The sequence below is a fragment of the Lissotriton vulgaris genome, chromosome 5 (assembly GCF_964263255.1).
Source record: "Lissotriton vulgaris chromosome 5, aLisVul1.2, whole genome shotgun sequence".
NCBI lineage: Eukaryota > Metazoa > Chordata > Amphibia > Caudata > Salamandridae > Lissotriton > Lissotriton vulgaris.
In genome coordinates, this window is record NC_141693.1 from 1,864,509,874 (window position 1) to 1,864,537,295 (window position 27,422).

General features: G+C 46.3%; 1 protein-coding gene across 1 annotated transcript in view; it reads left to right on the forward strand.

Moving 5' to 3' along the window:
• Positions 1-404: 404 nt before the first annotated feature.
• The window catches only part of ERBB2 (erb-b2 receptor tyrosine kinase 2), a 377,312-nt gene continuing 350,294 nt past the window's right edge, over positions 405-27,422 (forward strand). Inside the window, exon 1 of the mRNA XM_086924358.1 lies at positions 405-874. Within this exon, the coding sequence (XP_086780484.1) occupies positions 796-874 (79 nt within the window). The 5' untranslated portion in view covers positions 405-795. The remainder of the gene's footprint in view (positions 875-27,422) is intronic.

Sequence of the window (27,422 nt, forward strand, 5' to 3'; positions counted from 1 at the left end):
CACTTTTATGATTAATTTTTATAAATGATCGAATAAAGTTTTTTGAATTGAATTGAAATGAATTGAATTGATTTTCTGCACAATAAGGGACAAGGTTTAATACCACATTTTTGGTGGTCCTAAAAAGGATGCTCTTTACAAGTGTGGAGAAAATCCCAATTCAGCTGGAACCGGGCGATAATGCTACCCCGGTTAATTACCGAACTCCGCGGTATTGTTAATTCAGTGTGCGGTATTCCCGCATCATTTTTCACGACACCCATACAATGTTTTCTGTGCAGAAAAGTGGTATCAGCGCAGCACTTCTCGGATCGGTACTCGTGTGGGAGTGGAGGGGAGGGGATGGGGCTGGAGGGAGGCGGGCTGCTACTGGAGAGGCAGGTTGTTCTCTTCTGCCAGCCCCCGGGCAGGGCACAGCAGGAGCCGCCACTCCCAGGGCCTGGCGTGCCCGCGCTGCGCGCCCCCGAAGAGCTCGCCTGCCTTTGAGGAAGTACTTTTGCAGGAATGAAGGGGAGCTGAGGCGGTGGAAGCGAAGGGAGGACAGCCTGGAGAGTGAGACAGCGAGGGCACGAGCCTGGAGAGAGAGCACGGACCCGGCGCGTGACCCTGCCCTGGACACAGGGGCGCTGCACCAAGTAGCATACCGCTGGTGCACTCGTGAACTAGGCGCCTGTCACTCATCACTACCGAGGAGGCTTGCACGACACCCTGCACCGCGGAGCATGGTCCTACTCCCGACGTGAGGCGCCCTGCACTGCACGCTACACGAAGGAACATGGCACTGCACTAAGGAACATGGCACTGCAAGGCGCCCTGCACTGCTGCATCTGGGGGCTGCTGGCCCTGCTGCACGGCTGCTCCGGCGGCACGGAAGGTGAGTGTGAGCCGGAGGGGGTGCCTGTCAGTTCAGCTAAAGTACTCTGTATCGCAGGGGAGGGATGTGTAGGAGGAGGGAGAGGGGCCAGAAGGGTGAAAGGGAGGGATCGGGGAAGAGGAGTGTTAGGCAGGAAGTGTGTGTGGGCCAAGAATGTGGGAGAGTAAGTTTGACAAGTCAAAGGATGAGTATTGGGGCAGAAAAACAAAAGGGGAGTGAGGTGTGAGTGAAAGTGAGAAGGCTGGTCGTGCAAGAAGTGATCTGTTAGGGCTTGTATGAGAAGCAGGAGGTGTGAGGGGGAAAGTGAATGCAGGGTTCTGCGAAGGCTCTGTGTGAAAGGGAATTGTTGACATAGTTCACAGGAGTATTTAGCGGTGTTCGGGACCTGCTTGGACAGTGAGTGAGGGATCTGGCAAGAGGACAGTGGGAGTGAGTGTGATGGATCTGGTATGCAAATGAGGGGGAAGTGTCTGATGATGGGGCTCTGAATTATCTGTTAAGAGAACACCGAGTGAGCGATCTGATAAAACGACAGTTGCATCTGGTAACCAGGCTGTGAGTGTGAGGGTCCCAGTGAGAGGAAATAAAGTGTGAGGGATTTTCATAAAACGGTGGGGAGAGTGAGTCATCTGGTGACGAGACAGGGAGCGAGTGAGGAATCCAGCGATTGGCTGGTAAGAGGACAGTGAAAACCACTGCAAGGGGTCTGTTATGAGGGCAGTGAATTCGAGTGATCTGCTATCTTGACATTTAAACTTCGAGTTCTGGCGAGTGGGCACGAGTGCTTATTGTGGTGTAAAAGTACAGGGAAAATGAAGGATCTGATTAGAGTGCACGAGATGCTAGAATGAGAGATGTGGGAGGTGTGACGAGAGATGTTTGGCAAACACATAGACAGTGCTGAATTAAAAAACATAGGGCCCAAAGTTTTTCTTGGGAGCTCCCAGCCGCTCTCCACCACTCCTGGTAAAACCAGGTGGTGTCAAATGGAAAGGCCACTTCGTCTTTATTTCACCTTAGGTCTCTTTCTTCCACCTACAACGAGAGCCGGTGCCCATCACCTGCAACCACGGGCAGAAATTAAGCACTCTTACGTGGACAGTCAGAGTTGGGAGGACAGCGTGGGGCAGGCCGGTGTAAACTCTCCACATTAAAGGAGTGCGCGAGTCGCTTCAGAAGACGGGGGAAGGGGTCGGCTGTGAGACAGTCAGGGAGTCGAAGCACTATGAGAGAATTAAAAGAGGAATGGGGATGGAGTAGGTAGGAGCAAGCTAGGGATTATCGGAGTGTTCTTGAGACAGCGTGGGAGAAAGAGACGTAGTAGGCAAATTTGCTAGCCCGTCGAACCCCCCACCTCCCCTTCTTCCTCCTCCCCCGCTGCCCGAGCGGGAGTTTTTGTCTCCGGTCGAGGGACTTTTTGCGACCCCTCCCCGGGGGCCGTGTCTGTACCCGCTCCCTTCCAGAGGGTCTGCTTTGAGACAGCCCCCGTCCCACGCACTCTAGGGCCGTCACTGGAATGCTGCCCGAGCTCCGTCCTCCGTAACTCTAACGCCCACTTCCGGCTGCGGAGCGGGTCTGACATTCCACTTCCCTGGTGCGGCGAGGGAAGGCTCGGGGGCCCGAGGCCTGTGCGAGCGATCATCGCCCACACCCAGGGAGGAGGAGCGGGGCTGGGACTCGCTGCACACATGGGCCGAGCCCGCCACACTTCATAACACGGCCACGCCAGACACTGTGCTGCGGGGTTCAGGTGACGGTGGGGGCGCCCTGCCGCCTACCTTAGGGGGACCACCAGACTCTTGTCTAAAAATCATTCATTTCAGGAGTGTTAGTCTAATTAATTCAATAGAAACTAAAACAAGACTACAACATCCAGAATGCATTATGCTACCACGGTCCAGGAACATAAATAGTGTCCATATTGACCTGCAGGGCAGTGGTCGAATTAGCTCCCCCTTCCACCCCCCTCAGTGCACCCGACACACTGCTGGTTTGGGGGATTCGCTATTTTAAGTTGCATTTGTTTGTATGTGGTGGTATGCAGTGCTGCACTCTTGAGTGCGTTGCTGCACTATGCCAACTTTTCATATATTTTATGGTATATTACATTGTATCAGGGATTTAAGTTTACTGGGTACTGCCGGTGCTCAGTGAGGCAGTTCTAAAAAGCAGGTGCTGAGATGGATCCGTATCGGGCTCTCCATTTTAGCCCTCGAGCTCCTCAGGGTGGAAACAAAATCTTGACTCAGCAGCAGTGCCTCCCATCACCGCCTTTGATGTAACTTCAAAGAGACTCGTTATAGTATTTTCTCAATCTCATCATTTTAGAACGGAAGCATTTTCAGTATTATATATAACGAAGCCAATGTTGTTGCTTATTTGTCTTATGCAACTAACACCAATTGACAAAGCCAATAGCCACGGCTTGTTGGAGGTGTAATGTTCCTTGTATTATATACCCGGATGCAATAACAGAAGCAGCAAAATTCCAGTCGGGTGGCACACTATGTTGAGCACAGATTTTTTTTATTGTACACGTTTTGAGCTTCGCCCTTAATTAGATCTTTGCGAGACCATCCGTTTTTTCATCTAACTTGAAGCCCTGCGTTGTATGATCATGCGATGCTTTGTAAGCGGTGTGCAGTGCACGCCTTTCTCATCGAACAGGTTGTTTTTGTAGGGAATCATTATCCTGAACAGAAAAGAGGCACAGTCCAGTGAATTTACAAAGTAATATTACGTTTGATTAATGCCTCGCACAAAAAGCACAGTACTATCCAGTCTGCCAAAAAATAAAATTGTGGGTCACTTACAAACCAACCACTTCAGAATTGTGCACCAGTATTGTGCACATTGTGGTGTGAAAAATGCATACCTCTTAAGTATAAAGAGAAGTCGTAAAGTCGTTGCTGTGTGCATGAGTGAAGCCTGCTTCTGGTTATAATAGATTTTGCACTCACTAGTTTTTTTGGACTCCACCATGTGATTGTTATACAATGCCGGCAGATATTTTGCATTCTTATTCACGTCATTAATTATTGGTGCGGTGTTTACTAAGTGTAGTTTATACATTTTGATTTGTGGGCGTTATTTAGATCCATCTCATGGTTGCTACATATTTAGTTATGTTTCACAAACCTTTAGCATACATACAAACTGCTGTTCTTTGTGCCAAGTTATATTCAGAGAATTCTAAACAATAATGTCATTTAGAATGCAGCTTTTGTGCTCTCATTTATATTAATTTAGAACTTAGACCAATTCTTCCCAGACATTTTAGAGCCACAGCCCAGATTTTTAAATGACAAGCTTTAGTGACCCACTTAGCTTTAATGGACATGAGGTGAGGTGATTTTTGAATGGAACAAATCAATTGTGCGATAGTGCATTGTCATTTACAGAAAGCACACTTTCGATTGGAATGGCCTCTAAATTTCCAAAGGCATACTGTTTTACTGATAAAACTGGTTAGGACACACATTATTAATGTGTGCAAATTGTGTTTCAGTGAGTATAATCTGTGCGTCACCAAGTATAGTGTCTTGATTTGTTTTGATCTTATTATTGCAATCTTTATTTCCATCACACCTCAGAATTATCAAAAATTGTGCTTCATTTTTGTTTTCCTAACTGCTGAAAGTGTACAGTTTAAATAAGGATATTTACATTTTGTTGTGAATTGCAAAACATGACATCATAAACCCTTTCCTTTCACAGTCTATGTCCCCAGCAAGATTGTCACACAATTCACTATACTTTTCTTTCTCTGACTACAAAGTGAAGGAAATTAAGTTTGTAAACACCAATACCCATGTAAATACCCATATAAAAAGCAGCAATTTGTCTAAAAACCTAGCCTGAAACTTTACCACTGTCTTTGAAGCTCTGCAAATGTGACAAGATAAATGCAGAATTTAAGGACCTCTTTATGACTTGCTACCCACCAAAAATACTCTCCTGACCCATCAGTGGTCCGCGACCCAAAGTTTGAGAATCACTGGGTTACACTAACTTCGAATATAGATTGTATTTACTTCTTTTACTGCCCGGGATGTATAGGATATATGTAATTAATTAGTGCTTAGGCCAGTGTTTCCCAACACGTGCTGATTTTTGGTGGGTCACCAAAATCCAGGCAATAAATAAAGATCCCTTTAAATTCTGTATTTATCAGTTACATTTGCCGCGCTTCAAAGACAGAGGTCCAAGGTCAGGTTATATCTTCTGTTGCTGATTTTTAACAGGTGGACTGGTGTTTAGGAATTCCTCTCACTTTACAGTCAGTGAAAGAAAAGTAAAGGGAATTTATATGACAGTCTTGCTGGGGTGCGTGAAGTGTGAAAGGAAAGCCGGAAGATGTCATTTTTTTCCTAACACATGAGCGAATGAACATACCTGTAAGTTAAATGTGCACACTCAGCAGTTAGGAGAGCAACTTTAAGCACATTTTTGGTAGTACTGTGCGATGGAAACAAAGATTTTAGTAGGATCAGTATACATTAAGACACTTGACTTGGTGATGCCCAAATTACAAGTATTGATTGAAACCCGATTTCCACACTTTATCATTTGTGTGCAATATAGTTTTTTCTATAAAACTGTACGTCTATGCAAATTTAGTGACCATTTTAATGGAAAACATGCTGTCTGTAAACAGCACTGTTTTACCACACAATGGATTAGTTACATTAAACAATTAATCTTCAACCTTATGTCCATTAAAGCCAGGAGGATCGCAAAAGGTTGTAGTAATAAAAAGTGGGTCGTGGTTCTAAAAAGTTTGGGAAGCACTGGCTTAGACTAAACTATAGTCCTTACAATACATATTTTATTACATTCTAAGATTTAACTAGTGGATCTTTGTTCAGAGAATTTTTTAATTTTACACTCTTTTAATTAATTTTGTTAACAGATTAGTCTACAATTTAGGCTACAGATACTTGGCTCTTAGGGTAACCTATACATTATATGATATATATTTTTATGTACTTCTTTCTTTATAGCATGTGTGATATATACTTATATTTACTATTTAGATGAATGCAATTGATTTCTAATATAGATCTGCATATAATACCAGGAATAAGGTATAGGATCCAAGCGATAGATCTGTATTTACAACCTAAGCTAATAAATACAATATGGGATGTAGATGTTAACTTTAGTTTGAAGATGAAACCATAGCATGTGATGTGATGTGAAAGGTATTTGTAAAGCGCTACTTACACTATACAGTTTCTTGGCGCTGGTATAGAAAGGACAGAGGGCACCGACTGGGCAGGGCAAGGGGGTGCAAGCAACAACAGGAGAGGGAAAGGGAAAAAAATAAAAAAGCCGGAGAAGAAAGAAACATTTTAATTGTGCGCTATGCGGAACAGATGAGTCTTAAGGAGAGATCTGAAGTGGGTATAGGGGGAAGCAAGCCTTATGTCCAGTGGGAGGGCATTCCAGAAAGATGGAGCAAGGAATGAGAATCTTAAACCTCCCCATTTCTTACGCTTGACTCTCGGGACTTTGAGTAGGGCCGAGTGAGCCGAGCGAAGATTGCGGGAGGGGATTTAGGGATGAATGAGGGAGGAGATAAAGGGTGGACCTAGGCCCGCCAGAGATTTAAAGACGAGGCAGCCCAGCTTAAATTTGCAGCGTTCAGAAACAGGGAGCCAGTGCAGAGATCCTAGTAGGGGGCGGACGTGATGATGCCTCGGTTGATGGACGATGAGGCGTGCTGCCTGGTTCTGGACAAGCTGCAAACGCTTGAGTTGATAATCTGGGATGCCTACGTACAAGGAGTTGGCCTAGTCAATCCTGGAGACGACTAACGCATTTAAATTCTAATGTATCTTTGGTTTATATTAACATACAGACATTGAGATACAGTTATCTATAAAATCCATGATATTGATTATAGACTAATTGATAAGATTTAAGCTATAGATGGGAATAGATCTTCTTTAAGCGTCTGTTATCCTCGAGTTCTTAGGTTCACTCTGCAGGTTATAGGTATGTATTTATAAACCGGATTAATTTATTGTATTTTGGGCATTGATATATATTTACCATTTATATTGATTTATATGTGGGATATCATTGAAGGATTCTGCTTCATGGGTGAAACACCTGTGTGTAAGGCGTCAGATTCAAAAGCATCTATGTATGCATTATACAATTGGCACTAAAATGAATATGATTTCTAAAGATCTGTGGCTTTGTATAGATGTACCTCATGTTGTACCAGCAAATACTGCATACCTTGATGTGCCCATGGCGTGCAGCATGAAACAACACAAAGTACAGTGCTGTTAAATGTTTCACAAGGTCTCTTAACCTGGTCTACGAAGATACATTGATAGAATCAATGTCAACTTTCGTGTCAGTGAAAAGTACATATAGCGGCACCAAGTGTACATTTTGTGGCAGTGATTCTTAAAGTAAGCTTCCATATCTTAAAAAGTAACAAAATCCCAGAGCTGCTGTTTTTGATGACGCATGCTATCAGAAAAGATTGCTACCTAAATCAAAACCATGATGATTGCTGGGCCTTTGATCTTGAGATGCTGTTGAGCTCAGACTCCCGGAGATGACACGAAAACCTACGTCTGCAGATGGGAGAATCTCCATGAGTGAGGAGGAGCCTCCACAAATTAGACGCCAACTAAAATGCAGCCTTCAAACAGCAAATCAAAGCAAAAACCAAGTTGCTAAACAGATTAAACTGGATACCCCATTTTCCCTGGAGTCGGAAGTCTCACACAGGATATTCATTGTAGGGGAGTCTGATTCCCAAATCAAAAATCATGGCATTTGACAGACATAGAAGTAAGACTATAAGTTTGCAGCAATAATTGCCACATAATGATTATAATCAGTCAGTCAATCAGTCAGAATAACTTTATTTCGCCGACATGATGAAGGCATAAAAGTATACTACATGTATAAAAGGATAAAAGATAAAAACATTCCACATCCTTACAGTACGATAATTGTTAAGATACAATAGCTATACAATTTCAAAACATATGATAAAAATTCATACTTGATTAAGTTCATAATACAATTAATTGGATCCAGCAGATTGAACGTCTCTTTTTTAGAGCAGTTAAAAGAAAGGATGCCACAGAGGAACAGATACAGGGGTCAGACAATAGCTGTAAATAGTTAAAGGCCACACGACATTGTCTAAAATTCATTTTTCGCAAAATGGGGATGATAAACCTTTTCCTCTCATTATGGTAATGTTTACAAAAAAGCAAAAAATGCATATAATTCTGTATTGACTGATTATCACAAGTACAGAGTGGGAGATCGGCAGCAACATAAACATTACCAGGGATACCCAACATTAGAGGAATATAGTTTAGATGGAATCTCACCAGGATGTGCCTATGCTGTAGATTAGTTACAAAAGTTAGGTACGTTGATTTTTTTTCCATTTGTGAGATACTCGGTACAGTTAGATATATTTTAACTGTTGACAACTTGGCGTTTAAGATCTCCCTTCCAATCTGCATATTAAATAATAGCTGGGCTTTCAGATCGTTCTTAGAAACAGAACAGCAGCTTATAGGATCTTTTGACTCAGAGACTACGGAGGGGGCAGCAGTCACGACCTGCGGGCAACTCGTGCAGCAGTTTGGATTGAGAGACAACGAAGTTTGGGTTTATTTTCAAATTGAAACGATTATAATCAAAAAACACCACCATAGGAAAAGAACTACAGTGGCACAACCCATAGACATAAAAGCGTGCCAAAAAAAAAGAAAGAGAAGAGGGGCATGTGTTTCAGGGATGTATGCTTTGCTTAATGTTTCCTCAAACTAGCTTGCGGATACAATCATCTTCCAAGACTAATCATCTGTCAGGACAGTATTCGAGGGACTCATACTGTTGGATGTTCAATACTGACGGGGTCATGAATTTTGAAATTTGGGAAGCATATGTTCTTGCAGGTACCCTGCTTTAGGATGTTCCTAGAATCCAAACCGCACACCTCTATCCAGGTACCTGTGCATAGCAGGCTTATCGGCATGTTTAAGGTGACAGGCCATGACCAACTTTGAAGTGTGAGTAGAAGTGGCACGTCACATTACCGTGGAGAGAATTCTTTTGAAAACATTAAATACAATAATGACCTCCGCCCCACACAGCATCCATAAATTACTGGACTTGAAATACTTTTCTGCTTTGTAGTTGAACTGGTGAAGATGCAAGGTGATACTATTTTGTAGAAGGCTGCACCTTTCGAAATGCAAATAGTGGAATAATTTGTGGATTTTCAACTGTCTAGGCAACATGCTTTTTCTAGCTACTGGATTAATCACATCATGAGATGGATATGGACCTGCGAAACAGAGTTTAAACTTCTGAGACCGTTTTCGGAACTGAAATATCTTTGTGCAGAGCCATGCTAGAACACCTAAGGGGTAAGTGTCACGACCCGGTTGAGAGCCATGTTGGAGAAGGTCAGTCTGATGCTGGTCCAACACTCTCCACCCAGTAAGAACAGTACATGGAGGGCTAAGAATCTACAGTCTACTTAATATTCGTATGAGGAAAAAATGGAGATTGGGAATGAGAGAGAAAAGTACGCTAGAGTGGATTGTCCCATCTCCCAGAGTCCCAGGAGTTTTCGATGATTCAGCCTGGTGTCCTCTCTCTGGGAGGTCTTTAACAGGACCACACACAACACTGGTACAGCAAGTCTGGCTAATGCTTTGTAAGGGAAAGCTGTTTCCGAACTCAGGAAGTACTCTGGTACCTTCCATGAGCTTGGGAGCACGTGGAGACGCTGAGTAGTTGTGATCGCTTCTAGTATCACACAGCAGAGGAAAGCCAATGGAGTGTCGATCTTTGGAAGCATACAAAAGAAGATCAAAAGGGAAAAATGAGGGCAAAAGGTAGAAAAAAACAAAGGTGCAGGGAAATGCTAAAATAGTAATTGAAATAAATAAGCTGGAATCCTACAACTAAGGAGTTGCAAGACTACTTATTCTGCCACCCAGCTGCGTAAATTACCTGGGATGTCCTTCTACTGCAGTCTGATTGGCTGAACTACTTTTTATGGCCCGGAAGACCTGGCTCCTGTCCTTCAGCCCCAGTTTCCTATGAACCACTCTCCACAGTCTCCATGCTCATAGTATTGTCCTTCATTATTTTCTCACCTCTTTCACGTTAACCCGTTGACCGCAGTGGGAATTCCGCCGCGGTGCAGGTGATTTATGACTGGACTTGGTTCGGACGGCCCCTGGCCGTCCACCGCAAACGCCCACTGTGACTTCAGTTGGCCCCCGCATGCAAAGGGTTAATGTTACCAAACATAGACTGTTCTGTCCCTGAGTCAATCAGTTGATAAAGGATTTATTAAGTGCAGCAAATCACACGTGATGGTCTCAAGGCGCTGAAGTTACTAACTGCATTAAAAAAATGTTTTTATTGAAAACGAGTGGAAAGCATGGAGAAGGCTTTCAAAAAATGGGGAAAAACCAGGGAGAAAGCAGTGAAAACGAGGGAAAAGCAAGGAGAATGCACTCAAAAAATTAAGGGAAAAATAAGGAGAAAACAGTGAAAATCAAGTTAAAGCAAGGAGAAGGCACTCAAAAAATGGGGGAAGAGCAAGAGAAAGCAGCGATAAACTAGGAAAACGTAAGGAGAACTCGCTAAAGAAGTGTGTAAAAAAGAAAGGGGACTACTGCAAGAGCACTGCAACAGGATGGGGATAGGTGGGCCTGAGGCCTGCTCAATACAGTCACACTGTGGTCTCCATTTTGTTGGTCCTTAGAGGAGGGTGGGGGGCTGGGAAGCAAGGGGCGGGGCTAGGCATAAGCAGGCCCGGACTGGCCATAGCGGGCACCGGGCAATCCCCCGGTGCGCCGCAAGGGTGGGGGCCGGTTTTGAGCCCCTGGGGGCCGATTTTGTTACAGGGCCGGTTTTGCAGCATAGCTGCAAAATCGGCCCTGCTACAAAATCGGCCAAAAACTGGCCCTAGCATAGCGCTCAGCGGCACCTCCAACCCCCCCCTAGTGGGGAGGGGGGGCGGCCGAGCACTTTGCCAGGGCCGGTTTTGGTTCCCAGTCTGGGCATAAGGCGAGAAAAAGGCAGCAGGCAGGAGCAGCAAGGAGGGGAAAAAAGAAATGGAATTGAAGGGGTAGCAAGGAGAAGGCACTCAAAAAAAGAGGAAAAATGCAAAGAGAAAGCAGTGATTACGAGGGAAAAACAAGGAGAAGGCACTCAGAAGACGGGAAAAAGCAAGTGAAAGCAATAAAACCGAGGGAAAACAATGGCGGAAAGAATCAGAAAGCAATGAAAACGAAGGGAAAGCAAGCAGAAGGCACTCAAAAAGACAGGGGAAAAAGCTAGGAGAAATCAGTGAAGACAAAAGAAAATCAAGGAGAAGGCACACAGAAAACAGGGGAAAAAACAAGGAGAACGCAGTGAAAATGTAGGAAAAGCAAGGAGAAGGCACTAAAAAAGTGTGGGGGGTAAACTAGGGGAAGACTGCAAGAGCGATGCAGCAGCACAAGGCAGAGTTGGGCCTGAGCTATGACAATGGCAGTTATCATGATGTTGGACGGAATGCCACCGACAGGCCGGTGGCTGTCCGTCCGACATCCTGGGAATTTGTCTGATCTCTGAATTACAATACCGGCGGTCGGAGCGCAGAGCATGGGGGTAGGACCACCGCCTCAAACGGGATCAAAGATCCCATCAAGACAACGGTCCGATTCCTAACCCTACAATGGGGGCAGTGCCTGCGCATGCATCGCTTTAGGGATTAGGATATCCCTTTCCGATTGACTTTTCATGATGGTCTCACCACTATAAAAAGGCAGCTGGAAAGAGACTTTGCAGACCCCAAGCATGACCCCCATATCCGTAGGCCCTGCTAAGTGGCTTGAGGGGTCTAGCTAGTTCCCACCCACACATCCATGCACTGTGTGCCAGGCACCATAGAGTGCCTGGCACACAGTGCATGGATGTGCTCAAACTGTCTTTGTAGGGCAAGCCTGCGAGAAGCGCGTTGTCGCAGTTGGAACGATAGTCGTCGGCTCAGCCGACAACGAGTAGAGACAAGAGATGGCCACGCGCAGCATTGAGAAGCATGGCAGAGTCGGATTACGACGCGCCCCTTGGGATTTGGTCGCGCGCGTGAGCTTGTACCGTAGACAGCTTACGACGCGAGCCTGGTAAGTTTCGGTTTCACTACTGAGTCCAGATCAATGTGTGCGGCGCACGGAGACAGACTGCCTATTTCACACGCACTGCCCTCAACTAACGCTTTATTTTCTCCGGTTGCCTAACTTAGCAGAAAAGGGATCAATTATTTTTTAAATATGAATCCCAAGCCAATACATATTTATTAAAAAATAAGCAAACAAACGCTTTGTTTTGTGATTATTTCATGCAGTCGCCTAAACCTCAGAATTGGGCTTGAAGTAAACGCGGATCGAAACACGAGCGCACGCAGAGGTGTTTCAGTAAATTTGCTCGGAGGGTTAAAGCAGGTTGTGACGTAGTTCCAAGTGCATGTTGAAAACAGTTGTTTCAATATATACAGCAGACTTTACAACTCGCGCATTGACACTGTGTGCCAGACGATGTCGGCTCTCATCACACACCGTCACCGTTTATTTTATTTACTGCGATTTTATATAGTGCGAACATTACCCGAAGGTGTCAGAGCACTTTACAAAAGAACCAGTTGCTTTACATAACGACTTTCATTTACACGAGTTACATAAGAGATGCAAGCAGAGAAAAACAAAGAGTAATCGTGTAAAAGAGCCGATTATGCACACAGAGTATCACGCCTAGGGGCACTCAATTTCACAGTCTCCAGTAGACGTACAGTCGAGCACGCCGAATGAACAAACATGCAGGCATCAATGCATACAGACAAGCAGCCACATATAAAACAGTGAAGTAGGTACAGGGTGCATTAGCCGTGTATGTTCACCACAGTAGTACTAGCAGAGCTGTCATGATATGCTGCTTCAGTCCAGGATTTTTCTTTGCATTCTGGGACTTGGAGTCCTGTTTTATAATGGAATAAATGAGATTAAAACTCCCAGGATTCAATGAAAAACCTGGAATGGAACAGCACAATCCTCATAGACCTGGATAATGATGTTGGATTGCACCAGTAATGCTCCTCAGAGAAGAACTGTGTATTACACTTAGGGATACATTGGGTGAGAAGTACACTGTGCATCTGAAGAGAAATGAGCGATGTCCAGTTCAGGAGAACAACATTCTATGCATTATTAGGGAACAGGATGTGAAGCATCATGGCTCTTAGGGTCATGGTATATGGTGTACATGGCGATGGACAACAAGGCGTGCACACCGATGTTTAGTGGGTGAACACAGGTTGATGTGAGGTACAAGTGTGTTTTTAGCAGCAGCAAGGCCAGATCAACTTTTCATATTTGATGTTTTGGAGAACAAATTAGGAGATTTTCAGCTTTCTTTCCAAAAGCTTCTGAGAGATTTGTTTTGCGGGTCACAATCTATTGTGGGTAGATGTAGTTTTGTCTTTTTCGTGGGTACCCGTAGACGGTTTACATTGGACAGGCATACAAGGACAGTTCATATATAAGTGCACACATCCATAAATTGCAGAACAAGTGCCTATTTCCAGTCTGACACCTCTACCCAGTCCTGTTTTTTTTGTACAGCAGCATTTGTCCTACTAGAATTTTCGACTTGCTTTTGTTTTACTGGTTTTCCTGTGCCTTGGCTTTTGAGCACATTAGCATATTAAGCAATATTTTTAGATTCATGTAGCTTATTACCCTTTAGTGTAGTCGGTAAGGTTCTCCTGCGGTAAATACTTTTTTAAAGCAGCATGCTTATAACAAGCAAGACTAGCACTATATATTACTGCCAACTTTGCTTAGCATAAGCAACAGCTAACCATTCACAAACAATGTTTATATATCAATTGCAAATTATTTTTTTTTTTAATGCAAATCATTGTCATTTACAATGCCAGTAACTCAAACTTTAATGCTGCGAGACCTATTGCATTGTAAATGCTTGTTCCAATGTGGCTTGTGCTGCGGTCCTTTTCCTTGGCCACAGCACAAGCAGCAGTAGAAAAAGGCAGTTTCCGACTGCCTATACAGCAGTCTAATCGTAATATAGCGGGTGGGACCCCTGACTCCTTGTCGGGCGCTCTAATTCCCGCTGCAATGGCAGTCGATTGTCCGACCACCATCATAATTAGGCCCTACATGTTGATGTAGGTCAATAATGTCCATCTAGATATGTTTTTACATCCTTCTTCAATGTCATCAATTTCAAATTAAGGTGCCACATGCATTACACATTAGTAGGTAATAGCGAAGAGCCAGGTGGAATAGTAGGCAAAGTTGACATTGTAACTGGCAAACTGTGAGTATTGGAATCAGTGTGGCCATAGAAAGATGTCATCTTTATAACCAAATTGTATGTATGTTTAATCTCAAATTTATGTAACTAGTAAAGTTCCACCTAGTCATCCCCGTTCCTGTTTTTATTAAACCTATTTCAGAATACAATAAACTAATCTTATAATGTTACACAATACATTAATAACCATACAAAGAAGATATTTCTGTACAAGACACGAATAGCATTCATGAAGTTGTTGATATAATAAATGTACCCAGTGAAAGACAAACCACTCTAAAGTATTCAAGCTTTCTCATTTGTCTCTGTGTATTTTTTTCTAAACAGAAACATGTAATGAGTTTAGAATGTCACTAGTGTTTAACTAATCTCTTGTTATTATCAGCTGGACTCTACCAATTGTCACCAACATTAATGGCTAATCCCCTCAAGTACTAGCAGCAATCAAGTCATTCTTGCCGTAGAAAAATAAAGTACTATTGCCATAATCTCTTTAATTGGGGAGATGTTACAAACATATGATTCAAGTTTGCGTATACCGTTACATACTCTTAAAGGTGTACCGAGAGCTACATTGTCATAAAATTGCCCAATATGTTGTCATTCAAAACTCGGATAATTCTGTGTGTTGCACAGCGATGTCTATTTTATTCTTGTATTCACTATGTCGCCCAAAATCTGCTATCTGGCCACAGATACCCACGTTTTACTTTATTGAAATATCTACTTCTTGACTTTGAATGACAATTACTTCTTCTTCATATAATTTTGCATGACAGAAATATCTCCTTTTACCCTCTATCATACGCCCTCTACTATAATACTTGTTTCAGGCAACTTTTAACAATGGGAATCAGTGGCTGCCATCATAGATGTTTAATGTGGTAACCATAATAATCTCCAAGCACTGCAGGACAGTTGATTTTGTCAAATTAAACATTTAGTAAGCGCACCTTGTTGAAAATCTAATAGTAGCATTCCACCTTTGAATTAAATTTCTAATTTCTATAGTCAGTCTATCACAGCTTACACGTAAAGATGTGAAGCACTGAAGATATTGTGTCAACTGAAAAGAGTCTCAAAGAAATTGTATCGGAGACCCTCAACCACACCTTCACAGCACACAGTATATATCTTTTCTGCGCTCGTGTGGTAAGGTGGGTAGTGTCATCATGGGGGTTATAATCACTTGAGGGTTCTGTTCTCCAAGTGAATGACCATCCTCAACCAGGAGAGCATCTAAGAAGTAGTAAGGGTGAGTAGATTGACATCGTAGGACAAAGGAGAGATTGATGGTCCTCTGTAGATGACCATCTCTGCTAGCTCTGCTGCTCCTGTTCAATGGAAATAAGACCACCTACTCACACTTTGGTCTTGATGAAGGCCACCTGCCTCGTATGAGCATAACTTGACTGAAACATGTTGACCTTCCATGAGGTGCTGTGGACCAATAACGTACCCACTTAAGTACCATCATTTCTTTTTATTCATATCCCTCTCCTGATCAATAAAAGGTGTTAACAGGAAAGGAGATATTTTAACCACATTTCACGACTGCCATCATCCAGACAGTCTCCATCCTGGTGGAGAATGATTAATTACTTGAAGACAGAAACCCTCAAGTGATTGCGACCTCATGATGACACTACCCACTTTACCACACGATCAGAAAAAAGATACATACTGCGTACAGTGAAAGTGTGGTTAAGGGTCTTCGATACAATTTCTTTGACACTCTGGTCTGTTGACACAAGTGATTCCTTCCCCATTAATGATCAGATTGATAATCCGGAAGCAGGATGAATCTCTGATTCTCTCTCCCTTATTTTTCATTTGTTTGTTCAGATAGGCCATCGCTTTGAGGATGAAAACTAATCGCCTTGAACTGGTCTGCATTTAGCTGAGCACAGAGGGGTTCCAAGACTGAAACACAAAGTTGTAAAAACAGAAGCTAATCTATGTTGAAAATGTCGACAAATGCCCCATATAACTGAATTGCTGTAGTTCAAGAGCCCGAAAAGCATCCAATTAGCTGTTGAGGTCAGCTGTCCTGTAGATTACAGTGCATAGTTGAGATGCAGATGGTTTAGTTAGATTGGAATATGCCGTGGGCTTGAAGATACCATAATGTAAGAAGAAATCCTGCAGTTTTGGATAATTAGCTTTAGATTTTAGATTTAAAGGCCATGAACATAATTTCCAGAGCAAGAAATTAATGATTTAAGGTGTGTTGGTCTCATTAGCTCATTCGAAGTAAATCAAGACTGCAACACCCAGAATGGATTAGGCTCTCACACAAAAGTCTAGGTCTGGCGCAGTGTGCCTAAGGACCCGAAGGGAGGGTGCTACCCAATCCACATCCCATTTAATTTCTTTCCATAATGTATATTTTGTTCAACAATTTTGGACTCTTACTTTGACCTAGATGCCCGATTCCACTCTTCACATTACATCCCAGTCAAAATATGAGCTGCAGTGATACCTGACAAAGCTGATGTAACTCTTGCAAATACAACGCTCTTTCATCTTTCAAAAAACGTTCATTATTACATTGAGAATCTTAACATTTCCAGGTTAGATCAAAAGAGTCTTTAGCGTTGGTATTAATAATTGCAAATAATTTCTCTAGAAGTTTGATCAGAAAATAACAATTCCCTCTGACCTTAGATTTACACGAGGCACGTGCTGGGGTTGAAGTGAATTGTAAAATATAATGCAGCAAAATAAGGTGCCCAATGCTAATGAGCAGAACGCATATGGATGTTATGAAAAAACAACATATTTTATTATCTCATAGAATGTAAATAGGCTGCGTATGTGATTGTTAGGTAACAAAGATGTGACAGGCAGCTTGCACGTCTTGTTTTAAATCATATAATTAACCTGCAAGGTTGTCATCGTTTGATGACGAGAGGCAACCGGGCGCAGTACCACCCTTGGCTGTGTTTGTGTCTGAAGTGTTAGATTCCATGGTGTGCTGTAGTTCTCATTTGGGTGCCAAATGGCTAGTGCTATTGTACACACTATGTTTTAAGGAACTGAAGGGATTCCAGACTACAAGGACCCACTTTATATGGGACTACTTTCATAATGGCAAGGTCAAAATACGTTTGACATGTGTTGATTATGTCCAAAGAATTCAAGGCAATTAAAACAAATGTATTGAGATTTTAAAATATAATTAAAAACATAATATAACTGTTCATGTGCGACGAAGCCCATCATCCCTGATAGTATATTCTTCTACATCTTTTATTTCTAGCCATGTTTCTTGCACAGCTCACTCTGATCAACAATTGTTATCAACCCAAGCCATCAACACACCTCTGTTGGTCAATATTGTTTGTTTGTTTGAATAGCTTTATTTCGATATAAAAACATATCATAAAAGCATTGCATTACATCAATTTGGTAAAAACAATTTGACAATACACAATATAAAAAGCCTACGAAATCAGCAGTGGCATTAAGAGAGTGAATTATTAGCCAAATCATAAGGGCAGGTACAGGCAAAAAAGCACATTACGGGATCAACAGTTTCTTTGCAGTTCTTATCCGCCAAGCCCAGCCCAGGAATTTTGCCATACAGCAGGCAAAGAAGGGACGGGCATCTGAACGTAATATGCGTAAGGCTTCCAGGTGTGATCTAGTGCCCAAGCTCCTACATAGAGGCTTCAGCCATCTCGACCTGGGCACCGCATATGCATAACACTCAAACAACAGATGAGCAATGGACTCAACCCTTAAGTCACAGAAGGGGCAATATGGTATGGTTTGTAATGGTGGTTTCTAAGTGGAAGTTAACAACCCTAAGGGGAGTACTCCTACCCTAAATTTGAAGTACAATGATCTGTCGCCCGGGTTATAATTTAAGTCCAGGTAGGGTTCTCTATAGGGGAGCTCCTTAATTAAAAGGAACTGAACAACAGATTTACAATGCTTAGAATTGCACATTCTCTCGTTAGCCACCCATAACCAATAAGCCTTCTTCAGCATTTGCTTAGAAGGTGCTGTTCTGTTGACCCAATCATCTCCTAGACCCAATTCATAAAGAAGCCGCTTAACCTCCCTGAGCCAGGTTACCTTATGCCAGCCCGATAGGGATAGGAGTTCTCTTAGGGCTTCGGCATAGCTGCACAGTTCTGGAACATTCCATATCCTGGCCCATAATAAAAGGGGGCGTAGCCTAGCTTGCTCACATATTGGGCGTGTACCTGCATCAAGCAAGAGGGGGAGTGTAGGGGTACTGTGGGGTAACTTCATGAGATCTTTATGGAAGTTGTTTTCGAGGTGGGTTAAGGTGTCGACTCTCTGTACGCCCCACAGTTCCGCACCATACAATGCTGCGCTCACCACCCTTGCCCTGTAGATGTCTAATAGTGCCCCAATGGGTTTGAGAGATGAGGCACGTTGTTCTTTGAGCAGGGCCCCTGCAACCCTCTTATGGGTCAGAAACACCTTTTGGTGGTGTGCCTTCCAACTCATAGTGTCACAGAGTCGAATGCCTAGGTAGTCAAACTCTTTGACTCTTTCAAGTGGGACAGAGTCTAGAGCAGGAGGGACAACAGATTTCCTGGGGGGGTTAAGGACAAGGAATTTGGTTTTGCTTATATTTATAGACAGGCCCTTGATGTCACAGAAGGCCTTAAAGCTAGAAAGCAACGTTTTAATGCCTGCTGGTGATTTTGAGATTAGAAGGGTGTCATCCGCAAATAGGAGCGTCAGTATTTTTCTACCTGCCAGGGAAGGTGCATCTGATGGTTGTTGAAGAAGATGCTCCACCACTCCGTTAACGTAAAGTGAAAACAGAGTGGGGGCAAGCACGCAACCCTGGCGGACGCCCCTATCTACAGGGATGCGAGATGTTTTTTCCCCCTGGACACCCCATCTAATCTGGGCAAAGTTGCTTTCATGGAACTTAATAAGCAAAGCCAACAAGTAAGGGGGTATACCCAACCCGTCTAGGACATTCCACAATTGGGCTCGTGGGACCAGGTCGAAGGCAGTTCGCAAGTCTATAAAGACTAAATACAAACTGCCCCTACCCAGTACGACCACTTTCCAATATAGCATTAAGAGGCGAAATGTCTGCTCGATGGTGCCTGTCCCTGTTCTGAAACCTGCCTGGAAATCTGACAGAACCTGGTTTTCTTCGGCCCACTGCAAGATCCTACCTAGAACCACTTTGCCCGCAACCTTTGTGTCGAGTCAAGCAGACTAATAGGGCGATAATTGGCTTGGTCGTCCCGACAGCCTTTCTTAAAAATAGGGACGACCTCATCGCCCCTCCAGGAATCAGGAAGAGAACCTCCCAGTACAGCCTCATTCAGGAGTGAAGCAATTAGTCTACTCCACAAAGATGGATTTTTCTTCAACAGGTCACCCGGAATTCCATCTGGGCCTGCAGCCTTATTGGTTACAATACACCTGATTGCCCTTTCGACTTCCTTACTACTGAAGGGGCAGTCATTAATTGTAGTAACAACTGGGGGTCTGGCCAGAAAACCCATGCTTGGTTGAGGTACACCTAGTGGGACAGAGTAAAGCTTGGAAAAGTGGGCAAACCAGACGTCACCAGGAATATTACAGGTAAGCTGTAGATCAAGCGGCTTGTCCCTGGCTCTCAGCAGATCCCAAAACCCCTTAGAATCTTTCCTAGTACTTGCCTCCATTAACTCCCTCCAGAAACTGTAATCGTGAGCCTCCTTAGCCATGCTACAGTTTTTTTGTAAAGTTTCCTCGCAAGTCTGATATTGCCTGGATCCTTGGTCTTCACTGCGGAAATGAGTTCCCTCTTAGCAACCCGACATTTGGAGGAATACCACTTGTCTCTTGCCTTAGAAGCACCTTTCACTACAACCTTCGCACTGGTTTGGGGAATGATAAACAGTTCACTTAATGCCGCAATAGTTTCTGTGAATGTCGTTAAAACAGCTTGACTGGTAATACCTAAGGCATCGAGACGCGGCCCCACCGCTGTCATTATGGTCCCTGCTTGTGCCATCCTTTCCTCATCCGCTACTGCTTTAGCCCACTTTAGGCGCCTGCCACAGTTTGAGGGTACAAGTTCATGGGATGTTTTCCACATGTGGGCAGACTTGGCTAGGTTTCTAACCTGCCAAGGCGGAATGAGGGTTAAGGATAAAGGATTGTGGTCACTATCACAAGACAATATGACTTCCATGTCTTGATGAAATGACCAAAGATTGTAATTCAACATGATATGGTCTATTCTGGAGGTGTGTCCCGTCCTGTTGTAGGTATGCGCACCCATAAGGTCCGATTTGGATCGTCCATTAGTTGGTCTCAGGTCGTGTTCCATGCAGAGTGCATTGATGTCTATTGCACTCTGCGTCCATTTTGAATCGGATCTAGGGTCAGGGTGGGGATACCTCTCCTTGTATCCTCATCCCAAGTGTCCAGAATGTCCTCCCTAGCCAGTGGCTCAAAGCAGCAGTTGAAGTCGCCTGCGAGGAGAACATAAGAGTCGATACTGCAAGCGACTAGTTCACCATTTAATCCTGTAGAGGATAGCGATGATGCCCCTCCCCTGGCCCCCCTTAAATAGAGGTTAAAGACTTCTAGCTTCCTTCCCCCTTGGCAGCGTATAGTTATCCTCTGGAGGTCAGGAGATTGAGTGGTCTTTAGGCTTACACTTAAACCTAGTGCGATGCTAACCCATATAAGAAGGCCGCCAGACGGGCGACCTTTGCATCCATGTTGTTGGGAAGCTGGAACGAAGTAGGTTGTGAAGCCTACTCTGTGCCTGGGTTCTAGGCACCAGGTTTCTTGCAAGAGGCAGATGTTATAAGGGGCCAAAAAAGCGTTCCATTCTGGGATGTCGAAGTTGCGGGCAAGCCCTGCCACGTTCCAGCTTAGAATCTTTAACAGAGGTTCGCCTAGGGTAATCCGCCTTGATGGATTGACAGGTACGGCCGAATTAGACACAAGACCTGCCACCACTGCAGCCGCTCTATTTAACCTTTGCGGTGGCTCATTCTGCTGTTGGTTAAGAGCCCTTGCTACACCGGTCAGCTTCCCATCTATTGGAACGTTCTGAATGGGTGACAAGGGAATCATAAGAGGTGAGTCCAGCAGTTGCACTACGTCTTGAGATTCTAAAGTGCTTAAGGTGTTCAATCCCCCCTCTATAGGCAGAGCATATAGCATTTCTTCTGGACCTGGGGGGCTAGCGACAGTAGGTTATATCAACAAGGAAAAAGATTCTATGATCCCTAGGGCCAGGGGTGAAGGGGCTTTTTTCGCTGCTTGAAAAGCAGGTTGCCTTGGAAGTCAGTCTACCTCCTCAAGACCACCAAACCTATTCGAGGTTGGGAGGCCATTCCAATGTATAGAGAGATCTTGGTGATTGTTAGGGTGACTCCTCCATGTGTGATGGCGTACCAATGACCAGTCATCTTCCCGGGTATGTCTGGGGCGTGGTGGATAAAAGAAGGAAAGTGGCCTAGGTATGACAAGAGAACCTTCACCGGTGGGCCAAGAGCAAATGTGGTGTGCCGTATGTGGGTCCTCAAAGGTCACCACTATACAGTCCCCGGGACTGGTTTTCCTTGTGGGGCCCACCCAGGGAACTCGACGTACCATCAGAACTCTGCTTCTCCGACCATTGGGAATTGGTCTATTCACATTAAGCCAGTGCATTATCTTGTTCTTCAGAGACCAGTGGTTCTCGTATTGACCATTTCCGATCTGGGGGACGCCCGTCAATACAACCACGTATTCATTGGCCTCTGGAGGAAGATCAATATAGCCCCCTCTAAAATTATTCTTAACAGGAGGGCCCTGGGTCAGTTGATAAGCAGCTTCACTGGGAGGAGGTCTAAGAGAAACACCTGCATTAGGATTTACTGATGGTTGAGGAATGGGGCGCTTGGGAGCCTTAGGTTTGGGAGCGGTGGTAATTTGATCCACACCCACGGTCCGCGGTTTGGGAACTGGCCGTACAAAAGCTGGTGCTGGAGGGGGAAGTTGTGGGGCTTGTGATATTGGGTCTTGAGATATTGGGTCAACTACAGGAAGGCCCTGATTTTCTAGACTTCTCAGGCCAAGAGTGGCCAAGGCAATAATGCTCTTTTCCATCTCTAGCAAGTTATTTTCAATACGTGAGAGTCTGAGATCGAGGGGAGAGAGAAGTTTCTTAAGAGTTTCCCAAACTAAACCTATGAATTCCCCATCCTTCCCTTCCAGACCCTCTACATGTAAGCCCTCATCCTCTGCAGTTGTAGTAGAAAAGGCAGAGGCTGTCCCCTCTTTGGCTCCCTCTCGTTGTAGCTGTTCCCTAGGGGTACACCCTCCTGTTACATTGGGTACCGGAACACTAGCCAATTTCAGTTGTTGTGCTACCGCAATTTTAGCCTTCTTACGAGAGTAAGCAGACCGGGAATTGCGTTTCCTTTTGGGTAGTTTACCATTAGTATTATTGCACTTAGGTGTGTTTGAAATTACCGGGGTGGGGGAATTAGAACTAACATCCTGCTTGGGAGTAACCACAGGTAGGTTCACTTCGCCTGTCTGAGTTGAAGGCCCTAGGGCTGGGGAAAGGGAGGGTGGAAACTGGGTCTGATGGACATCTACCTGCGTGACTACACAATGGGAAATGGCTGGGCGCTCCGGGGTAACCACAGTAGCTATGTGGCCCAGGGAGGATTTTTTTGAGAGTGCAATGACCTGGGACAATCTTCTGGCGGCTGCCAATTCCAGGGAGACACGAGTCTGAAGTTTGGAAATTTCTTGGTCTATGGCTAGATTGGTACGAGTAATGAAGTCATCCATGGGGCCATTAATTGGCGGGCCACCCTTAACGGCCTTACTCCGAGTTAACCTGGTGCACATAACTTAACAACAACAAGGGCAAACCACCTAGCCTGGCACTACAATAAGGAAAATAGAAAGGTTTGCCTATTTAGACCCAGTAGATCATATGTCGAGAAAAGGGCGAAAGAGGGTGGGCCAGTCCAGTCCTCGCAGACCTCGAACGGCCTCAAACGGCCCGCTCTTAGCCCGGTCTTCGCCCCGAGCTGCGTCCCGCGCTGCGGGAGTCTGATGTTGTGATATAGGGGGCGTGGTGGGCGGGGGCGGGCCAGCAGGGAGAGCGGACCGGATGGTGACTCACTGGTCTCGCAGGGACTCCTGGTTGCTGGAGTCCCCGCACTCTCGCAGCCCCGCCGAGCCTCACGCCCTAGCCGCCGCCTTGCTGCTCCTCTTCCCCGGTAAGTGTGGCTCCACGCACTCCTGTGCGAAGCGGCACCCACGGAGCGGGTGCGGCGAGAAGTAGGTCTTTTAGCCCTGGAAAACCAACAGCGTCTGGTCTGCTATACCACTGGCCGGAATGATGCGGTGTCCCAACAGGTGAAGGTGGAGGTCGGCTTTACAAGCCTCAGGCGGGCGGGGGGCGGGCCAGCAGGGAGAGCGGACCGGATGGTGACTCACTGGTCACGCAGGGACTCCTGGTTGCTGGAGTCCCCGCACGCTCGCAGCCCCGCCGAGCCTCACGCCCTAGCCGCCGCCTTGCTGCTCCTCTTCCCCGGTAAGTGTGGCTCCACGCACTCCTGTGCGAAGCGGCACCCGCGGAGCGGGTGCGGCGAGAAGTAGGTATTTTAGCCCTGGAAAACCAACAGCGTCTGGTCTGCTATGCCACTGGCAGGAATGATGTGGTGTCCCAACAGGTGAAGGTGGAGGTCGGCTTTACAAGCCTCAGGCGGGCGGGGGGCGGGCCAGCAGGGAGAGCGGACCGGATGGTGACTCACTGGTCTCGCAGGGACTCCTGGTTTCTGGAGTCCCCGCACACTCGCAGCCCCGCCGAGCCTCACGCCCTAGCCGCCGCCTTGCTGCTCCTCTTCCCCGGTAAGTGTGGCTCCACGCACTCCTGTGCGAAGCGGCACCCGCGGAGCGGGTGCGGCGAGAAGTAGGTCTTTTAGCCCTGGAAAACCAACAGCGTCTGGTCTGCTATGCCACTGGCCGGAATGAATGAATGAATGAATGAATAAAAGTGAATTTATAAACAGCGCGATTGCTGCCCTGAGGCGTCCAAGCGCTAAAAAAGGAACCAGTGAAGGATAAAGAGGTTGAGAACCAGAAGAAGAGGGAAAAGAACTGAGTTAAGTTAAACAGAATTGAATAGGTGTGTTTTTAATTGTTTACGGAAGGAAACGAGATCAGGATTGGATCTCAGGTGAAACGGGAGGGAGTTCCAGATCTTGGCGGCGTTGAAGGCGTACGTCCTTCCGCCAGTTCTAGACCTTTTGACTCTGGCGACTGCTGCCATGAAGGCCTGACTGGAGCGCAAATTTCTACCTGGGTGATACTGGCTTACTAGGTCACGGGTGATTGGAGGACCCGAATCCCAGAAAGCTTGATGGGCAATACACATTGCTTTAAAAAAGACTCTCTTACGCACTGGGAGCCAGTGAAGATTGGTCAGAGCCGCCTTTACTGACAATCTGCGAGGAATCTGCAGCAGCGTACGCGCGGCACAGTTTTGTACCAGCTGTAGTCTCTTTAAGGTGTACTCTGGTGCACCCAGATATAGGACATTGTTGGAGTCCAGCCGTGATTGTATCAGGCCCTGTATGGCTATCTGCTTTGCCTCCATTGGGAGCAAAGGAAGAACTTTCTTCAGTGTCCTGAGTATTCCAAAGCAGGTGGCTGAAAGCTTTGTGGCCTGGGTGTTGAATGAGAGACTCCTGTCCAGCCATACCCCTAGGCTTTTGATGTTATCCTTCGGGCCCGGGGGGGGACCTAGACAGCGGGGCCACAATGAGTTGAAAAATGTGGGGTCGGCAGGGCCCAGGAGCATGAGCTCCGTTTTGTCACCATTAAGTTTTAATGATGACTGAGTCATCCAGGTCTTCACCTCCTCCAGACATTTGGTAAGTCCCCCTGATCGTGGTTGAAGAGCCTCCTGCGGAATGATGCGGTGTCCCAACAGGTGAAGGTGGAGGTCGGCTTTACAAGCCTCAGGCGGGCGGGGGGCGGGCCAGCAGGGAGAACGGACCGGATGGTGACTCACTGGTCTCGCAGGGACTCCTGGTTGCTGGAGTCCCCGCACGCTCGCAGCCCCGCCGAGCCTCACGCCCTAGCCGCCGCCTTGCTGCTCCTCTTCCCCGGTAAGTGTGGCTCCACGCACTCCTGTGCGAAGCGGCACCCGCGGAGCGGGTGCGGCGAGAAGTAGGTCTTTTAGCCCTGGAAAACCAACAGCGTCTGGTCTGCTATGCCACTGGCCGGAATGATGCGGTGTCCCAACAGGTGAAGGTGGAGGTCGGCTTTACAAGCCTCAGGCGGGCGGGGGGCGGGCCAGCAGGGAGAGCGGACCGGATGGTGACTCACTGGTCTCGCAGGGACTCCTGGTTGCTGGAGTCCCCGCACGCTCGCAGCCCCGCCGAGCCTCACGCCCTAGCCGCCGCCTTGCTGCTCCTCTTCCCCGGTAAGTGTGGCTCCACGCACTCCTGTGCGAAGCGGCACCCGTGGAGCGGGTGCGGCGAGAAGTAGGTCTTTTAGCCCTGGAAAACCAACAGCGTCTGGTCTGCTATACCACTGGCCGGAATGATGCGGTGTCCCAACAGGTGAAGGTGGAGGTCGGCTTTACAAGCCTCAGGCGGGCGGGGGGCGGGCCAGCAGGGAGAGCGGACCGGATGGTGACTCGCTGGTCTCGCAGGGACTCCTGGTTGCTGGAGTCCCTGCACGCTCGCAGCCCCGCCGAGCCTCACGCCCTAGCCGCCGCCTTGCTGCTCCTCTTCCCCGGTAAGTGTGGCTCCACGCACTCCTGTGCGAAGCGGCACCCGCAGAGCGGGTGCGGCGAGAAGTAGGTCTTTTAGCCCTGGAAAACCAACAGCGTCTGGTCTGCTATGCCACTGGCCGGAATGATGCGGTGTCCCAACAGGTGAAGGTGGAGGTCGGCTTTACAAGCCTCAGGTGGGCGGGGGGCGGGCCAGCAGGGAGAGCGGACCGGATGGTGACTCACTGGTCTCGCAGGGACTCCTGGTTGCTGGAGTCCCTGCACGCTCGCAGCCCCGCCGAGCCTCACGCCCTAGCCGCCGCCTTGCTGCTCCTCTTCCCCGGTAAGTGTGGCTCCACGCACTCCTGTGCGAAGCGGCACCCGCGGAGCGGGTGCGGCGAGAAGTAGGTCTTTTAGCCCTGGAAAACCAACAGCGTCTGGTCTGCTATGCCACTGGCCGGAATGATGCGGTGTCCCAACAGGTGAAGGTGGAGGTCGGCTTTACAAGCCTCAGGTGGGCGGGGGGCGGGCCAGCAGGGAGAGCGGACCGGATGGTGACTCACTGGTCTCGCAGGGACTCCTGGTTGCTGGAGTCCCCGCACGCTCGCAGCCCCGCCGAGCCTCACGCCCTAGCCGCCGCCTTGCTGCTCCTCTTCCCCGGTAAGTGTGGCTCCACGCACTCCTGTGCGAAGCGGCACCCGCGGAGCGGGTGTGGCGAGAAGTAGGTCTTTTAGCCCTGGAAAACCAACAGCGTCTGGTCTGCTATGCCACTGGCCGGAATGATGCGGTGTCAATATTGCAGTACTCCATCTATGTGCAATCAGGGAGACCTAAAATTGGGGGAATCCATGATGTTTGGGCACATCACTCCCCAATCTACCAGGTCTCCATCAACTTTCTCATCACTCTGGGTCAGTTTCATATGTTGTACATCTGCCAGCACCCATTCTAATAGATATTTTTTCTAAGCTGTGACCTCTGGAGGAAGGAGGCAACCCAGTGTATAGCAATGCAGCGCTTTGCCAGAGCCATACCCAAAGCTATCATATGGGTCCTCATTTTATGGCGGCTCTGTCATGGTTTTATACCAAGCAAGCACAGCTTTATAGAGCCTGCTAACATCAGCCCCTAATACACACGTTTTTGGATGGTATTTTATGTTTCAGTTCTAATTTGGCATGCTGTGAGTTCTCTTTTGATTGATAAAGCAACTCCGGGATCAAAGACAAGTGCTGACAACATCATTTAACAGTTGATAGTCAATAAAAATGTGTAGTTCTTTCGGAGAAAAACAATAAAATATGTACATCAGATAATCATTTTCAAGGAAAAAGAAATCCATTATCCATTGTTTTCCAAATACCTACTTCATTATTTCCTAATTTTTACAAAGAATTTTGAAATGATGTGTTATGTGATCTGGTAACC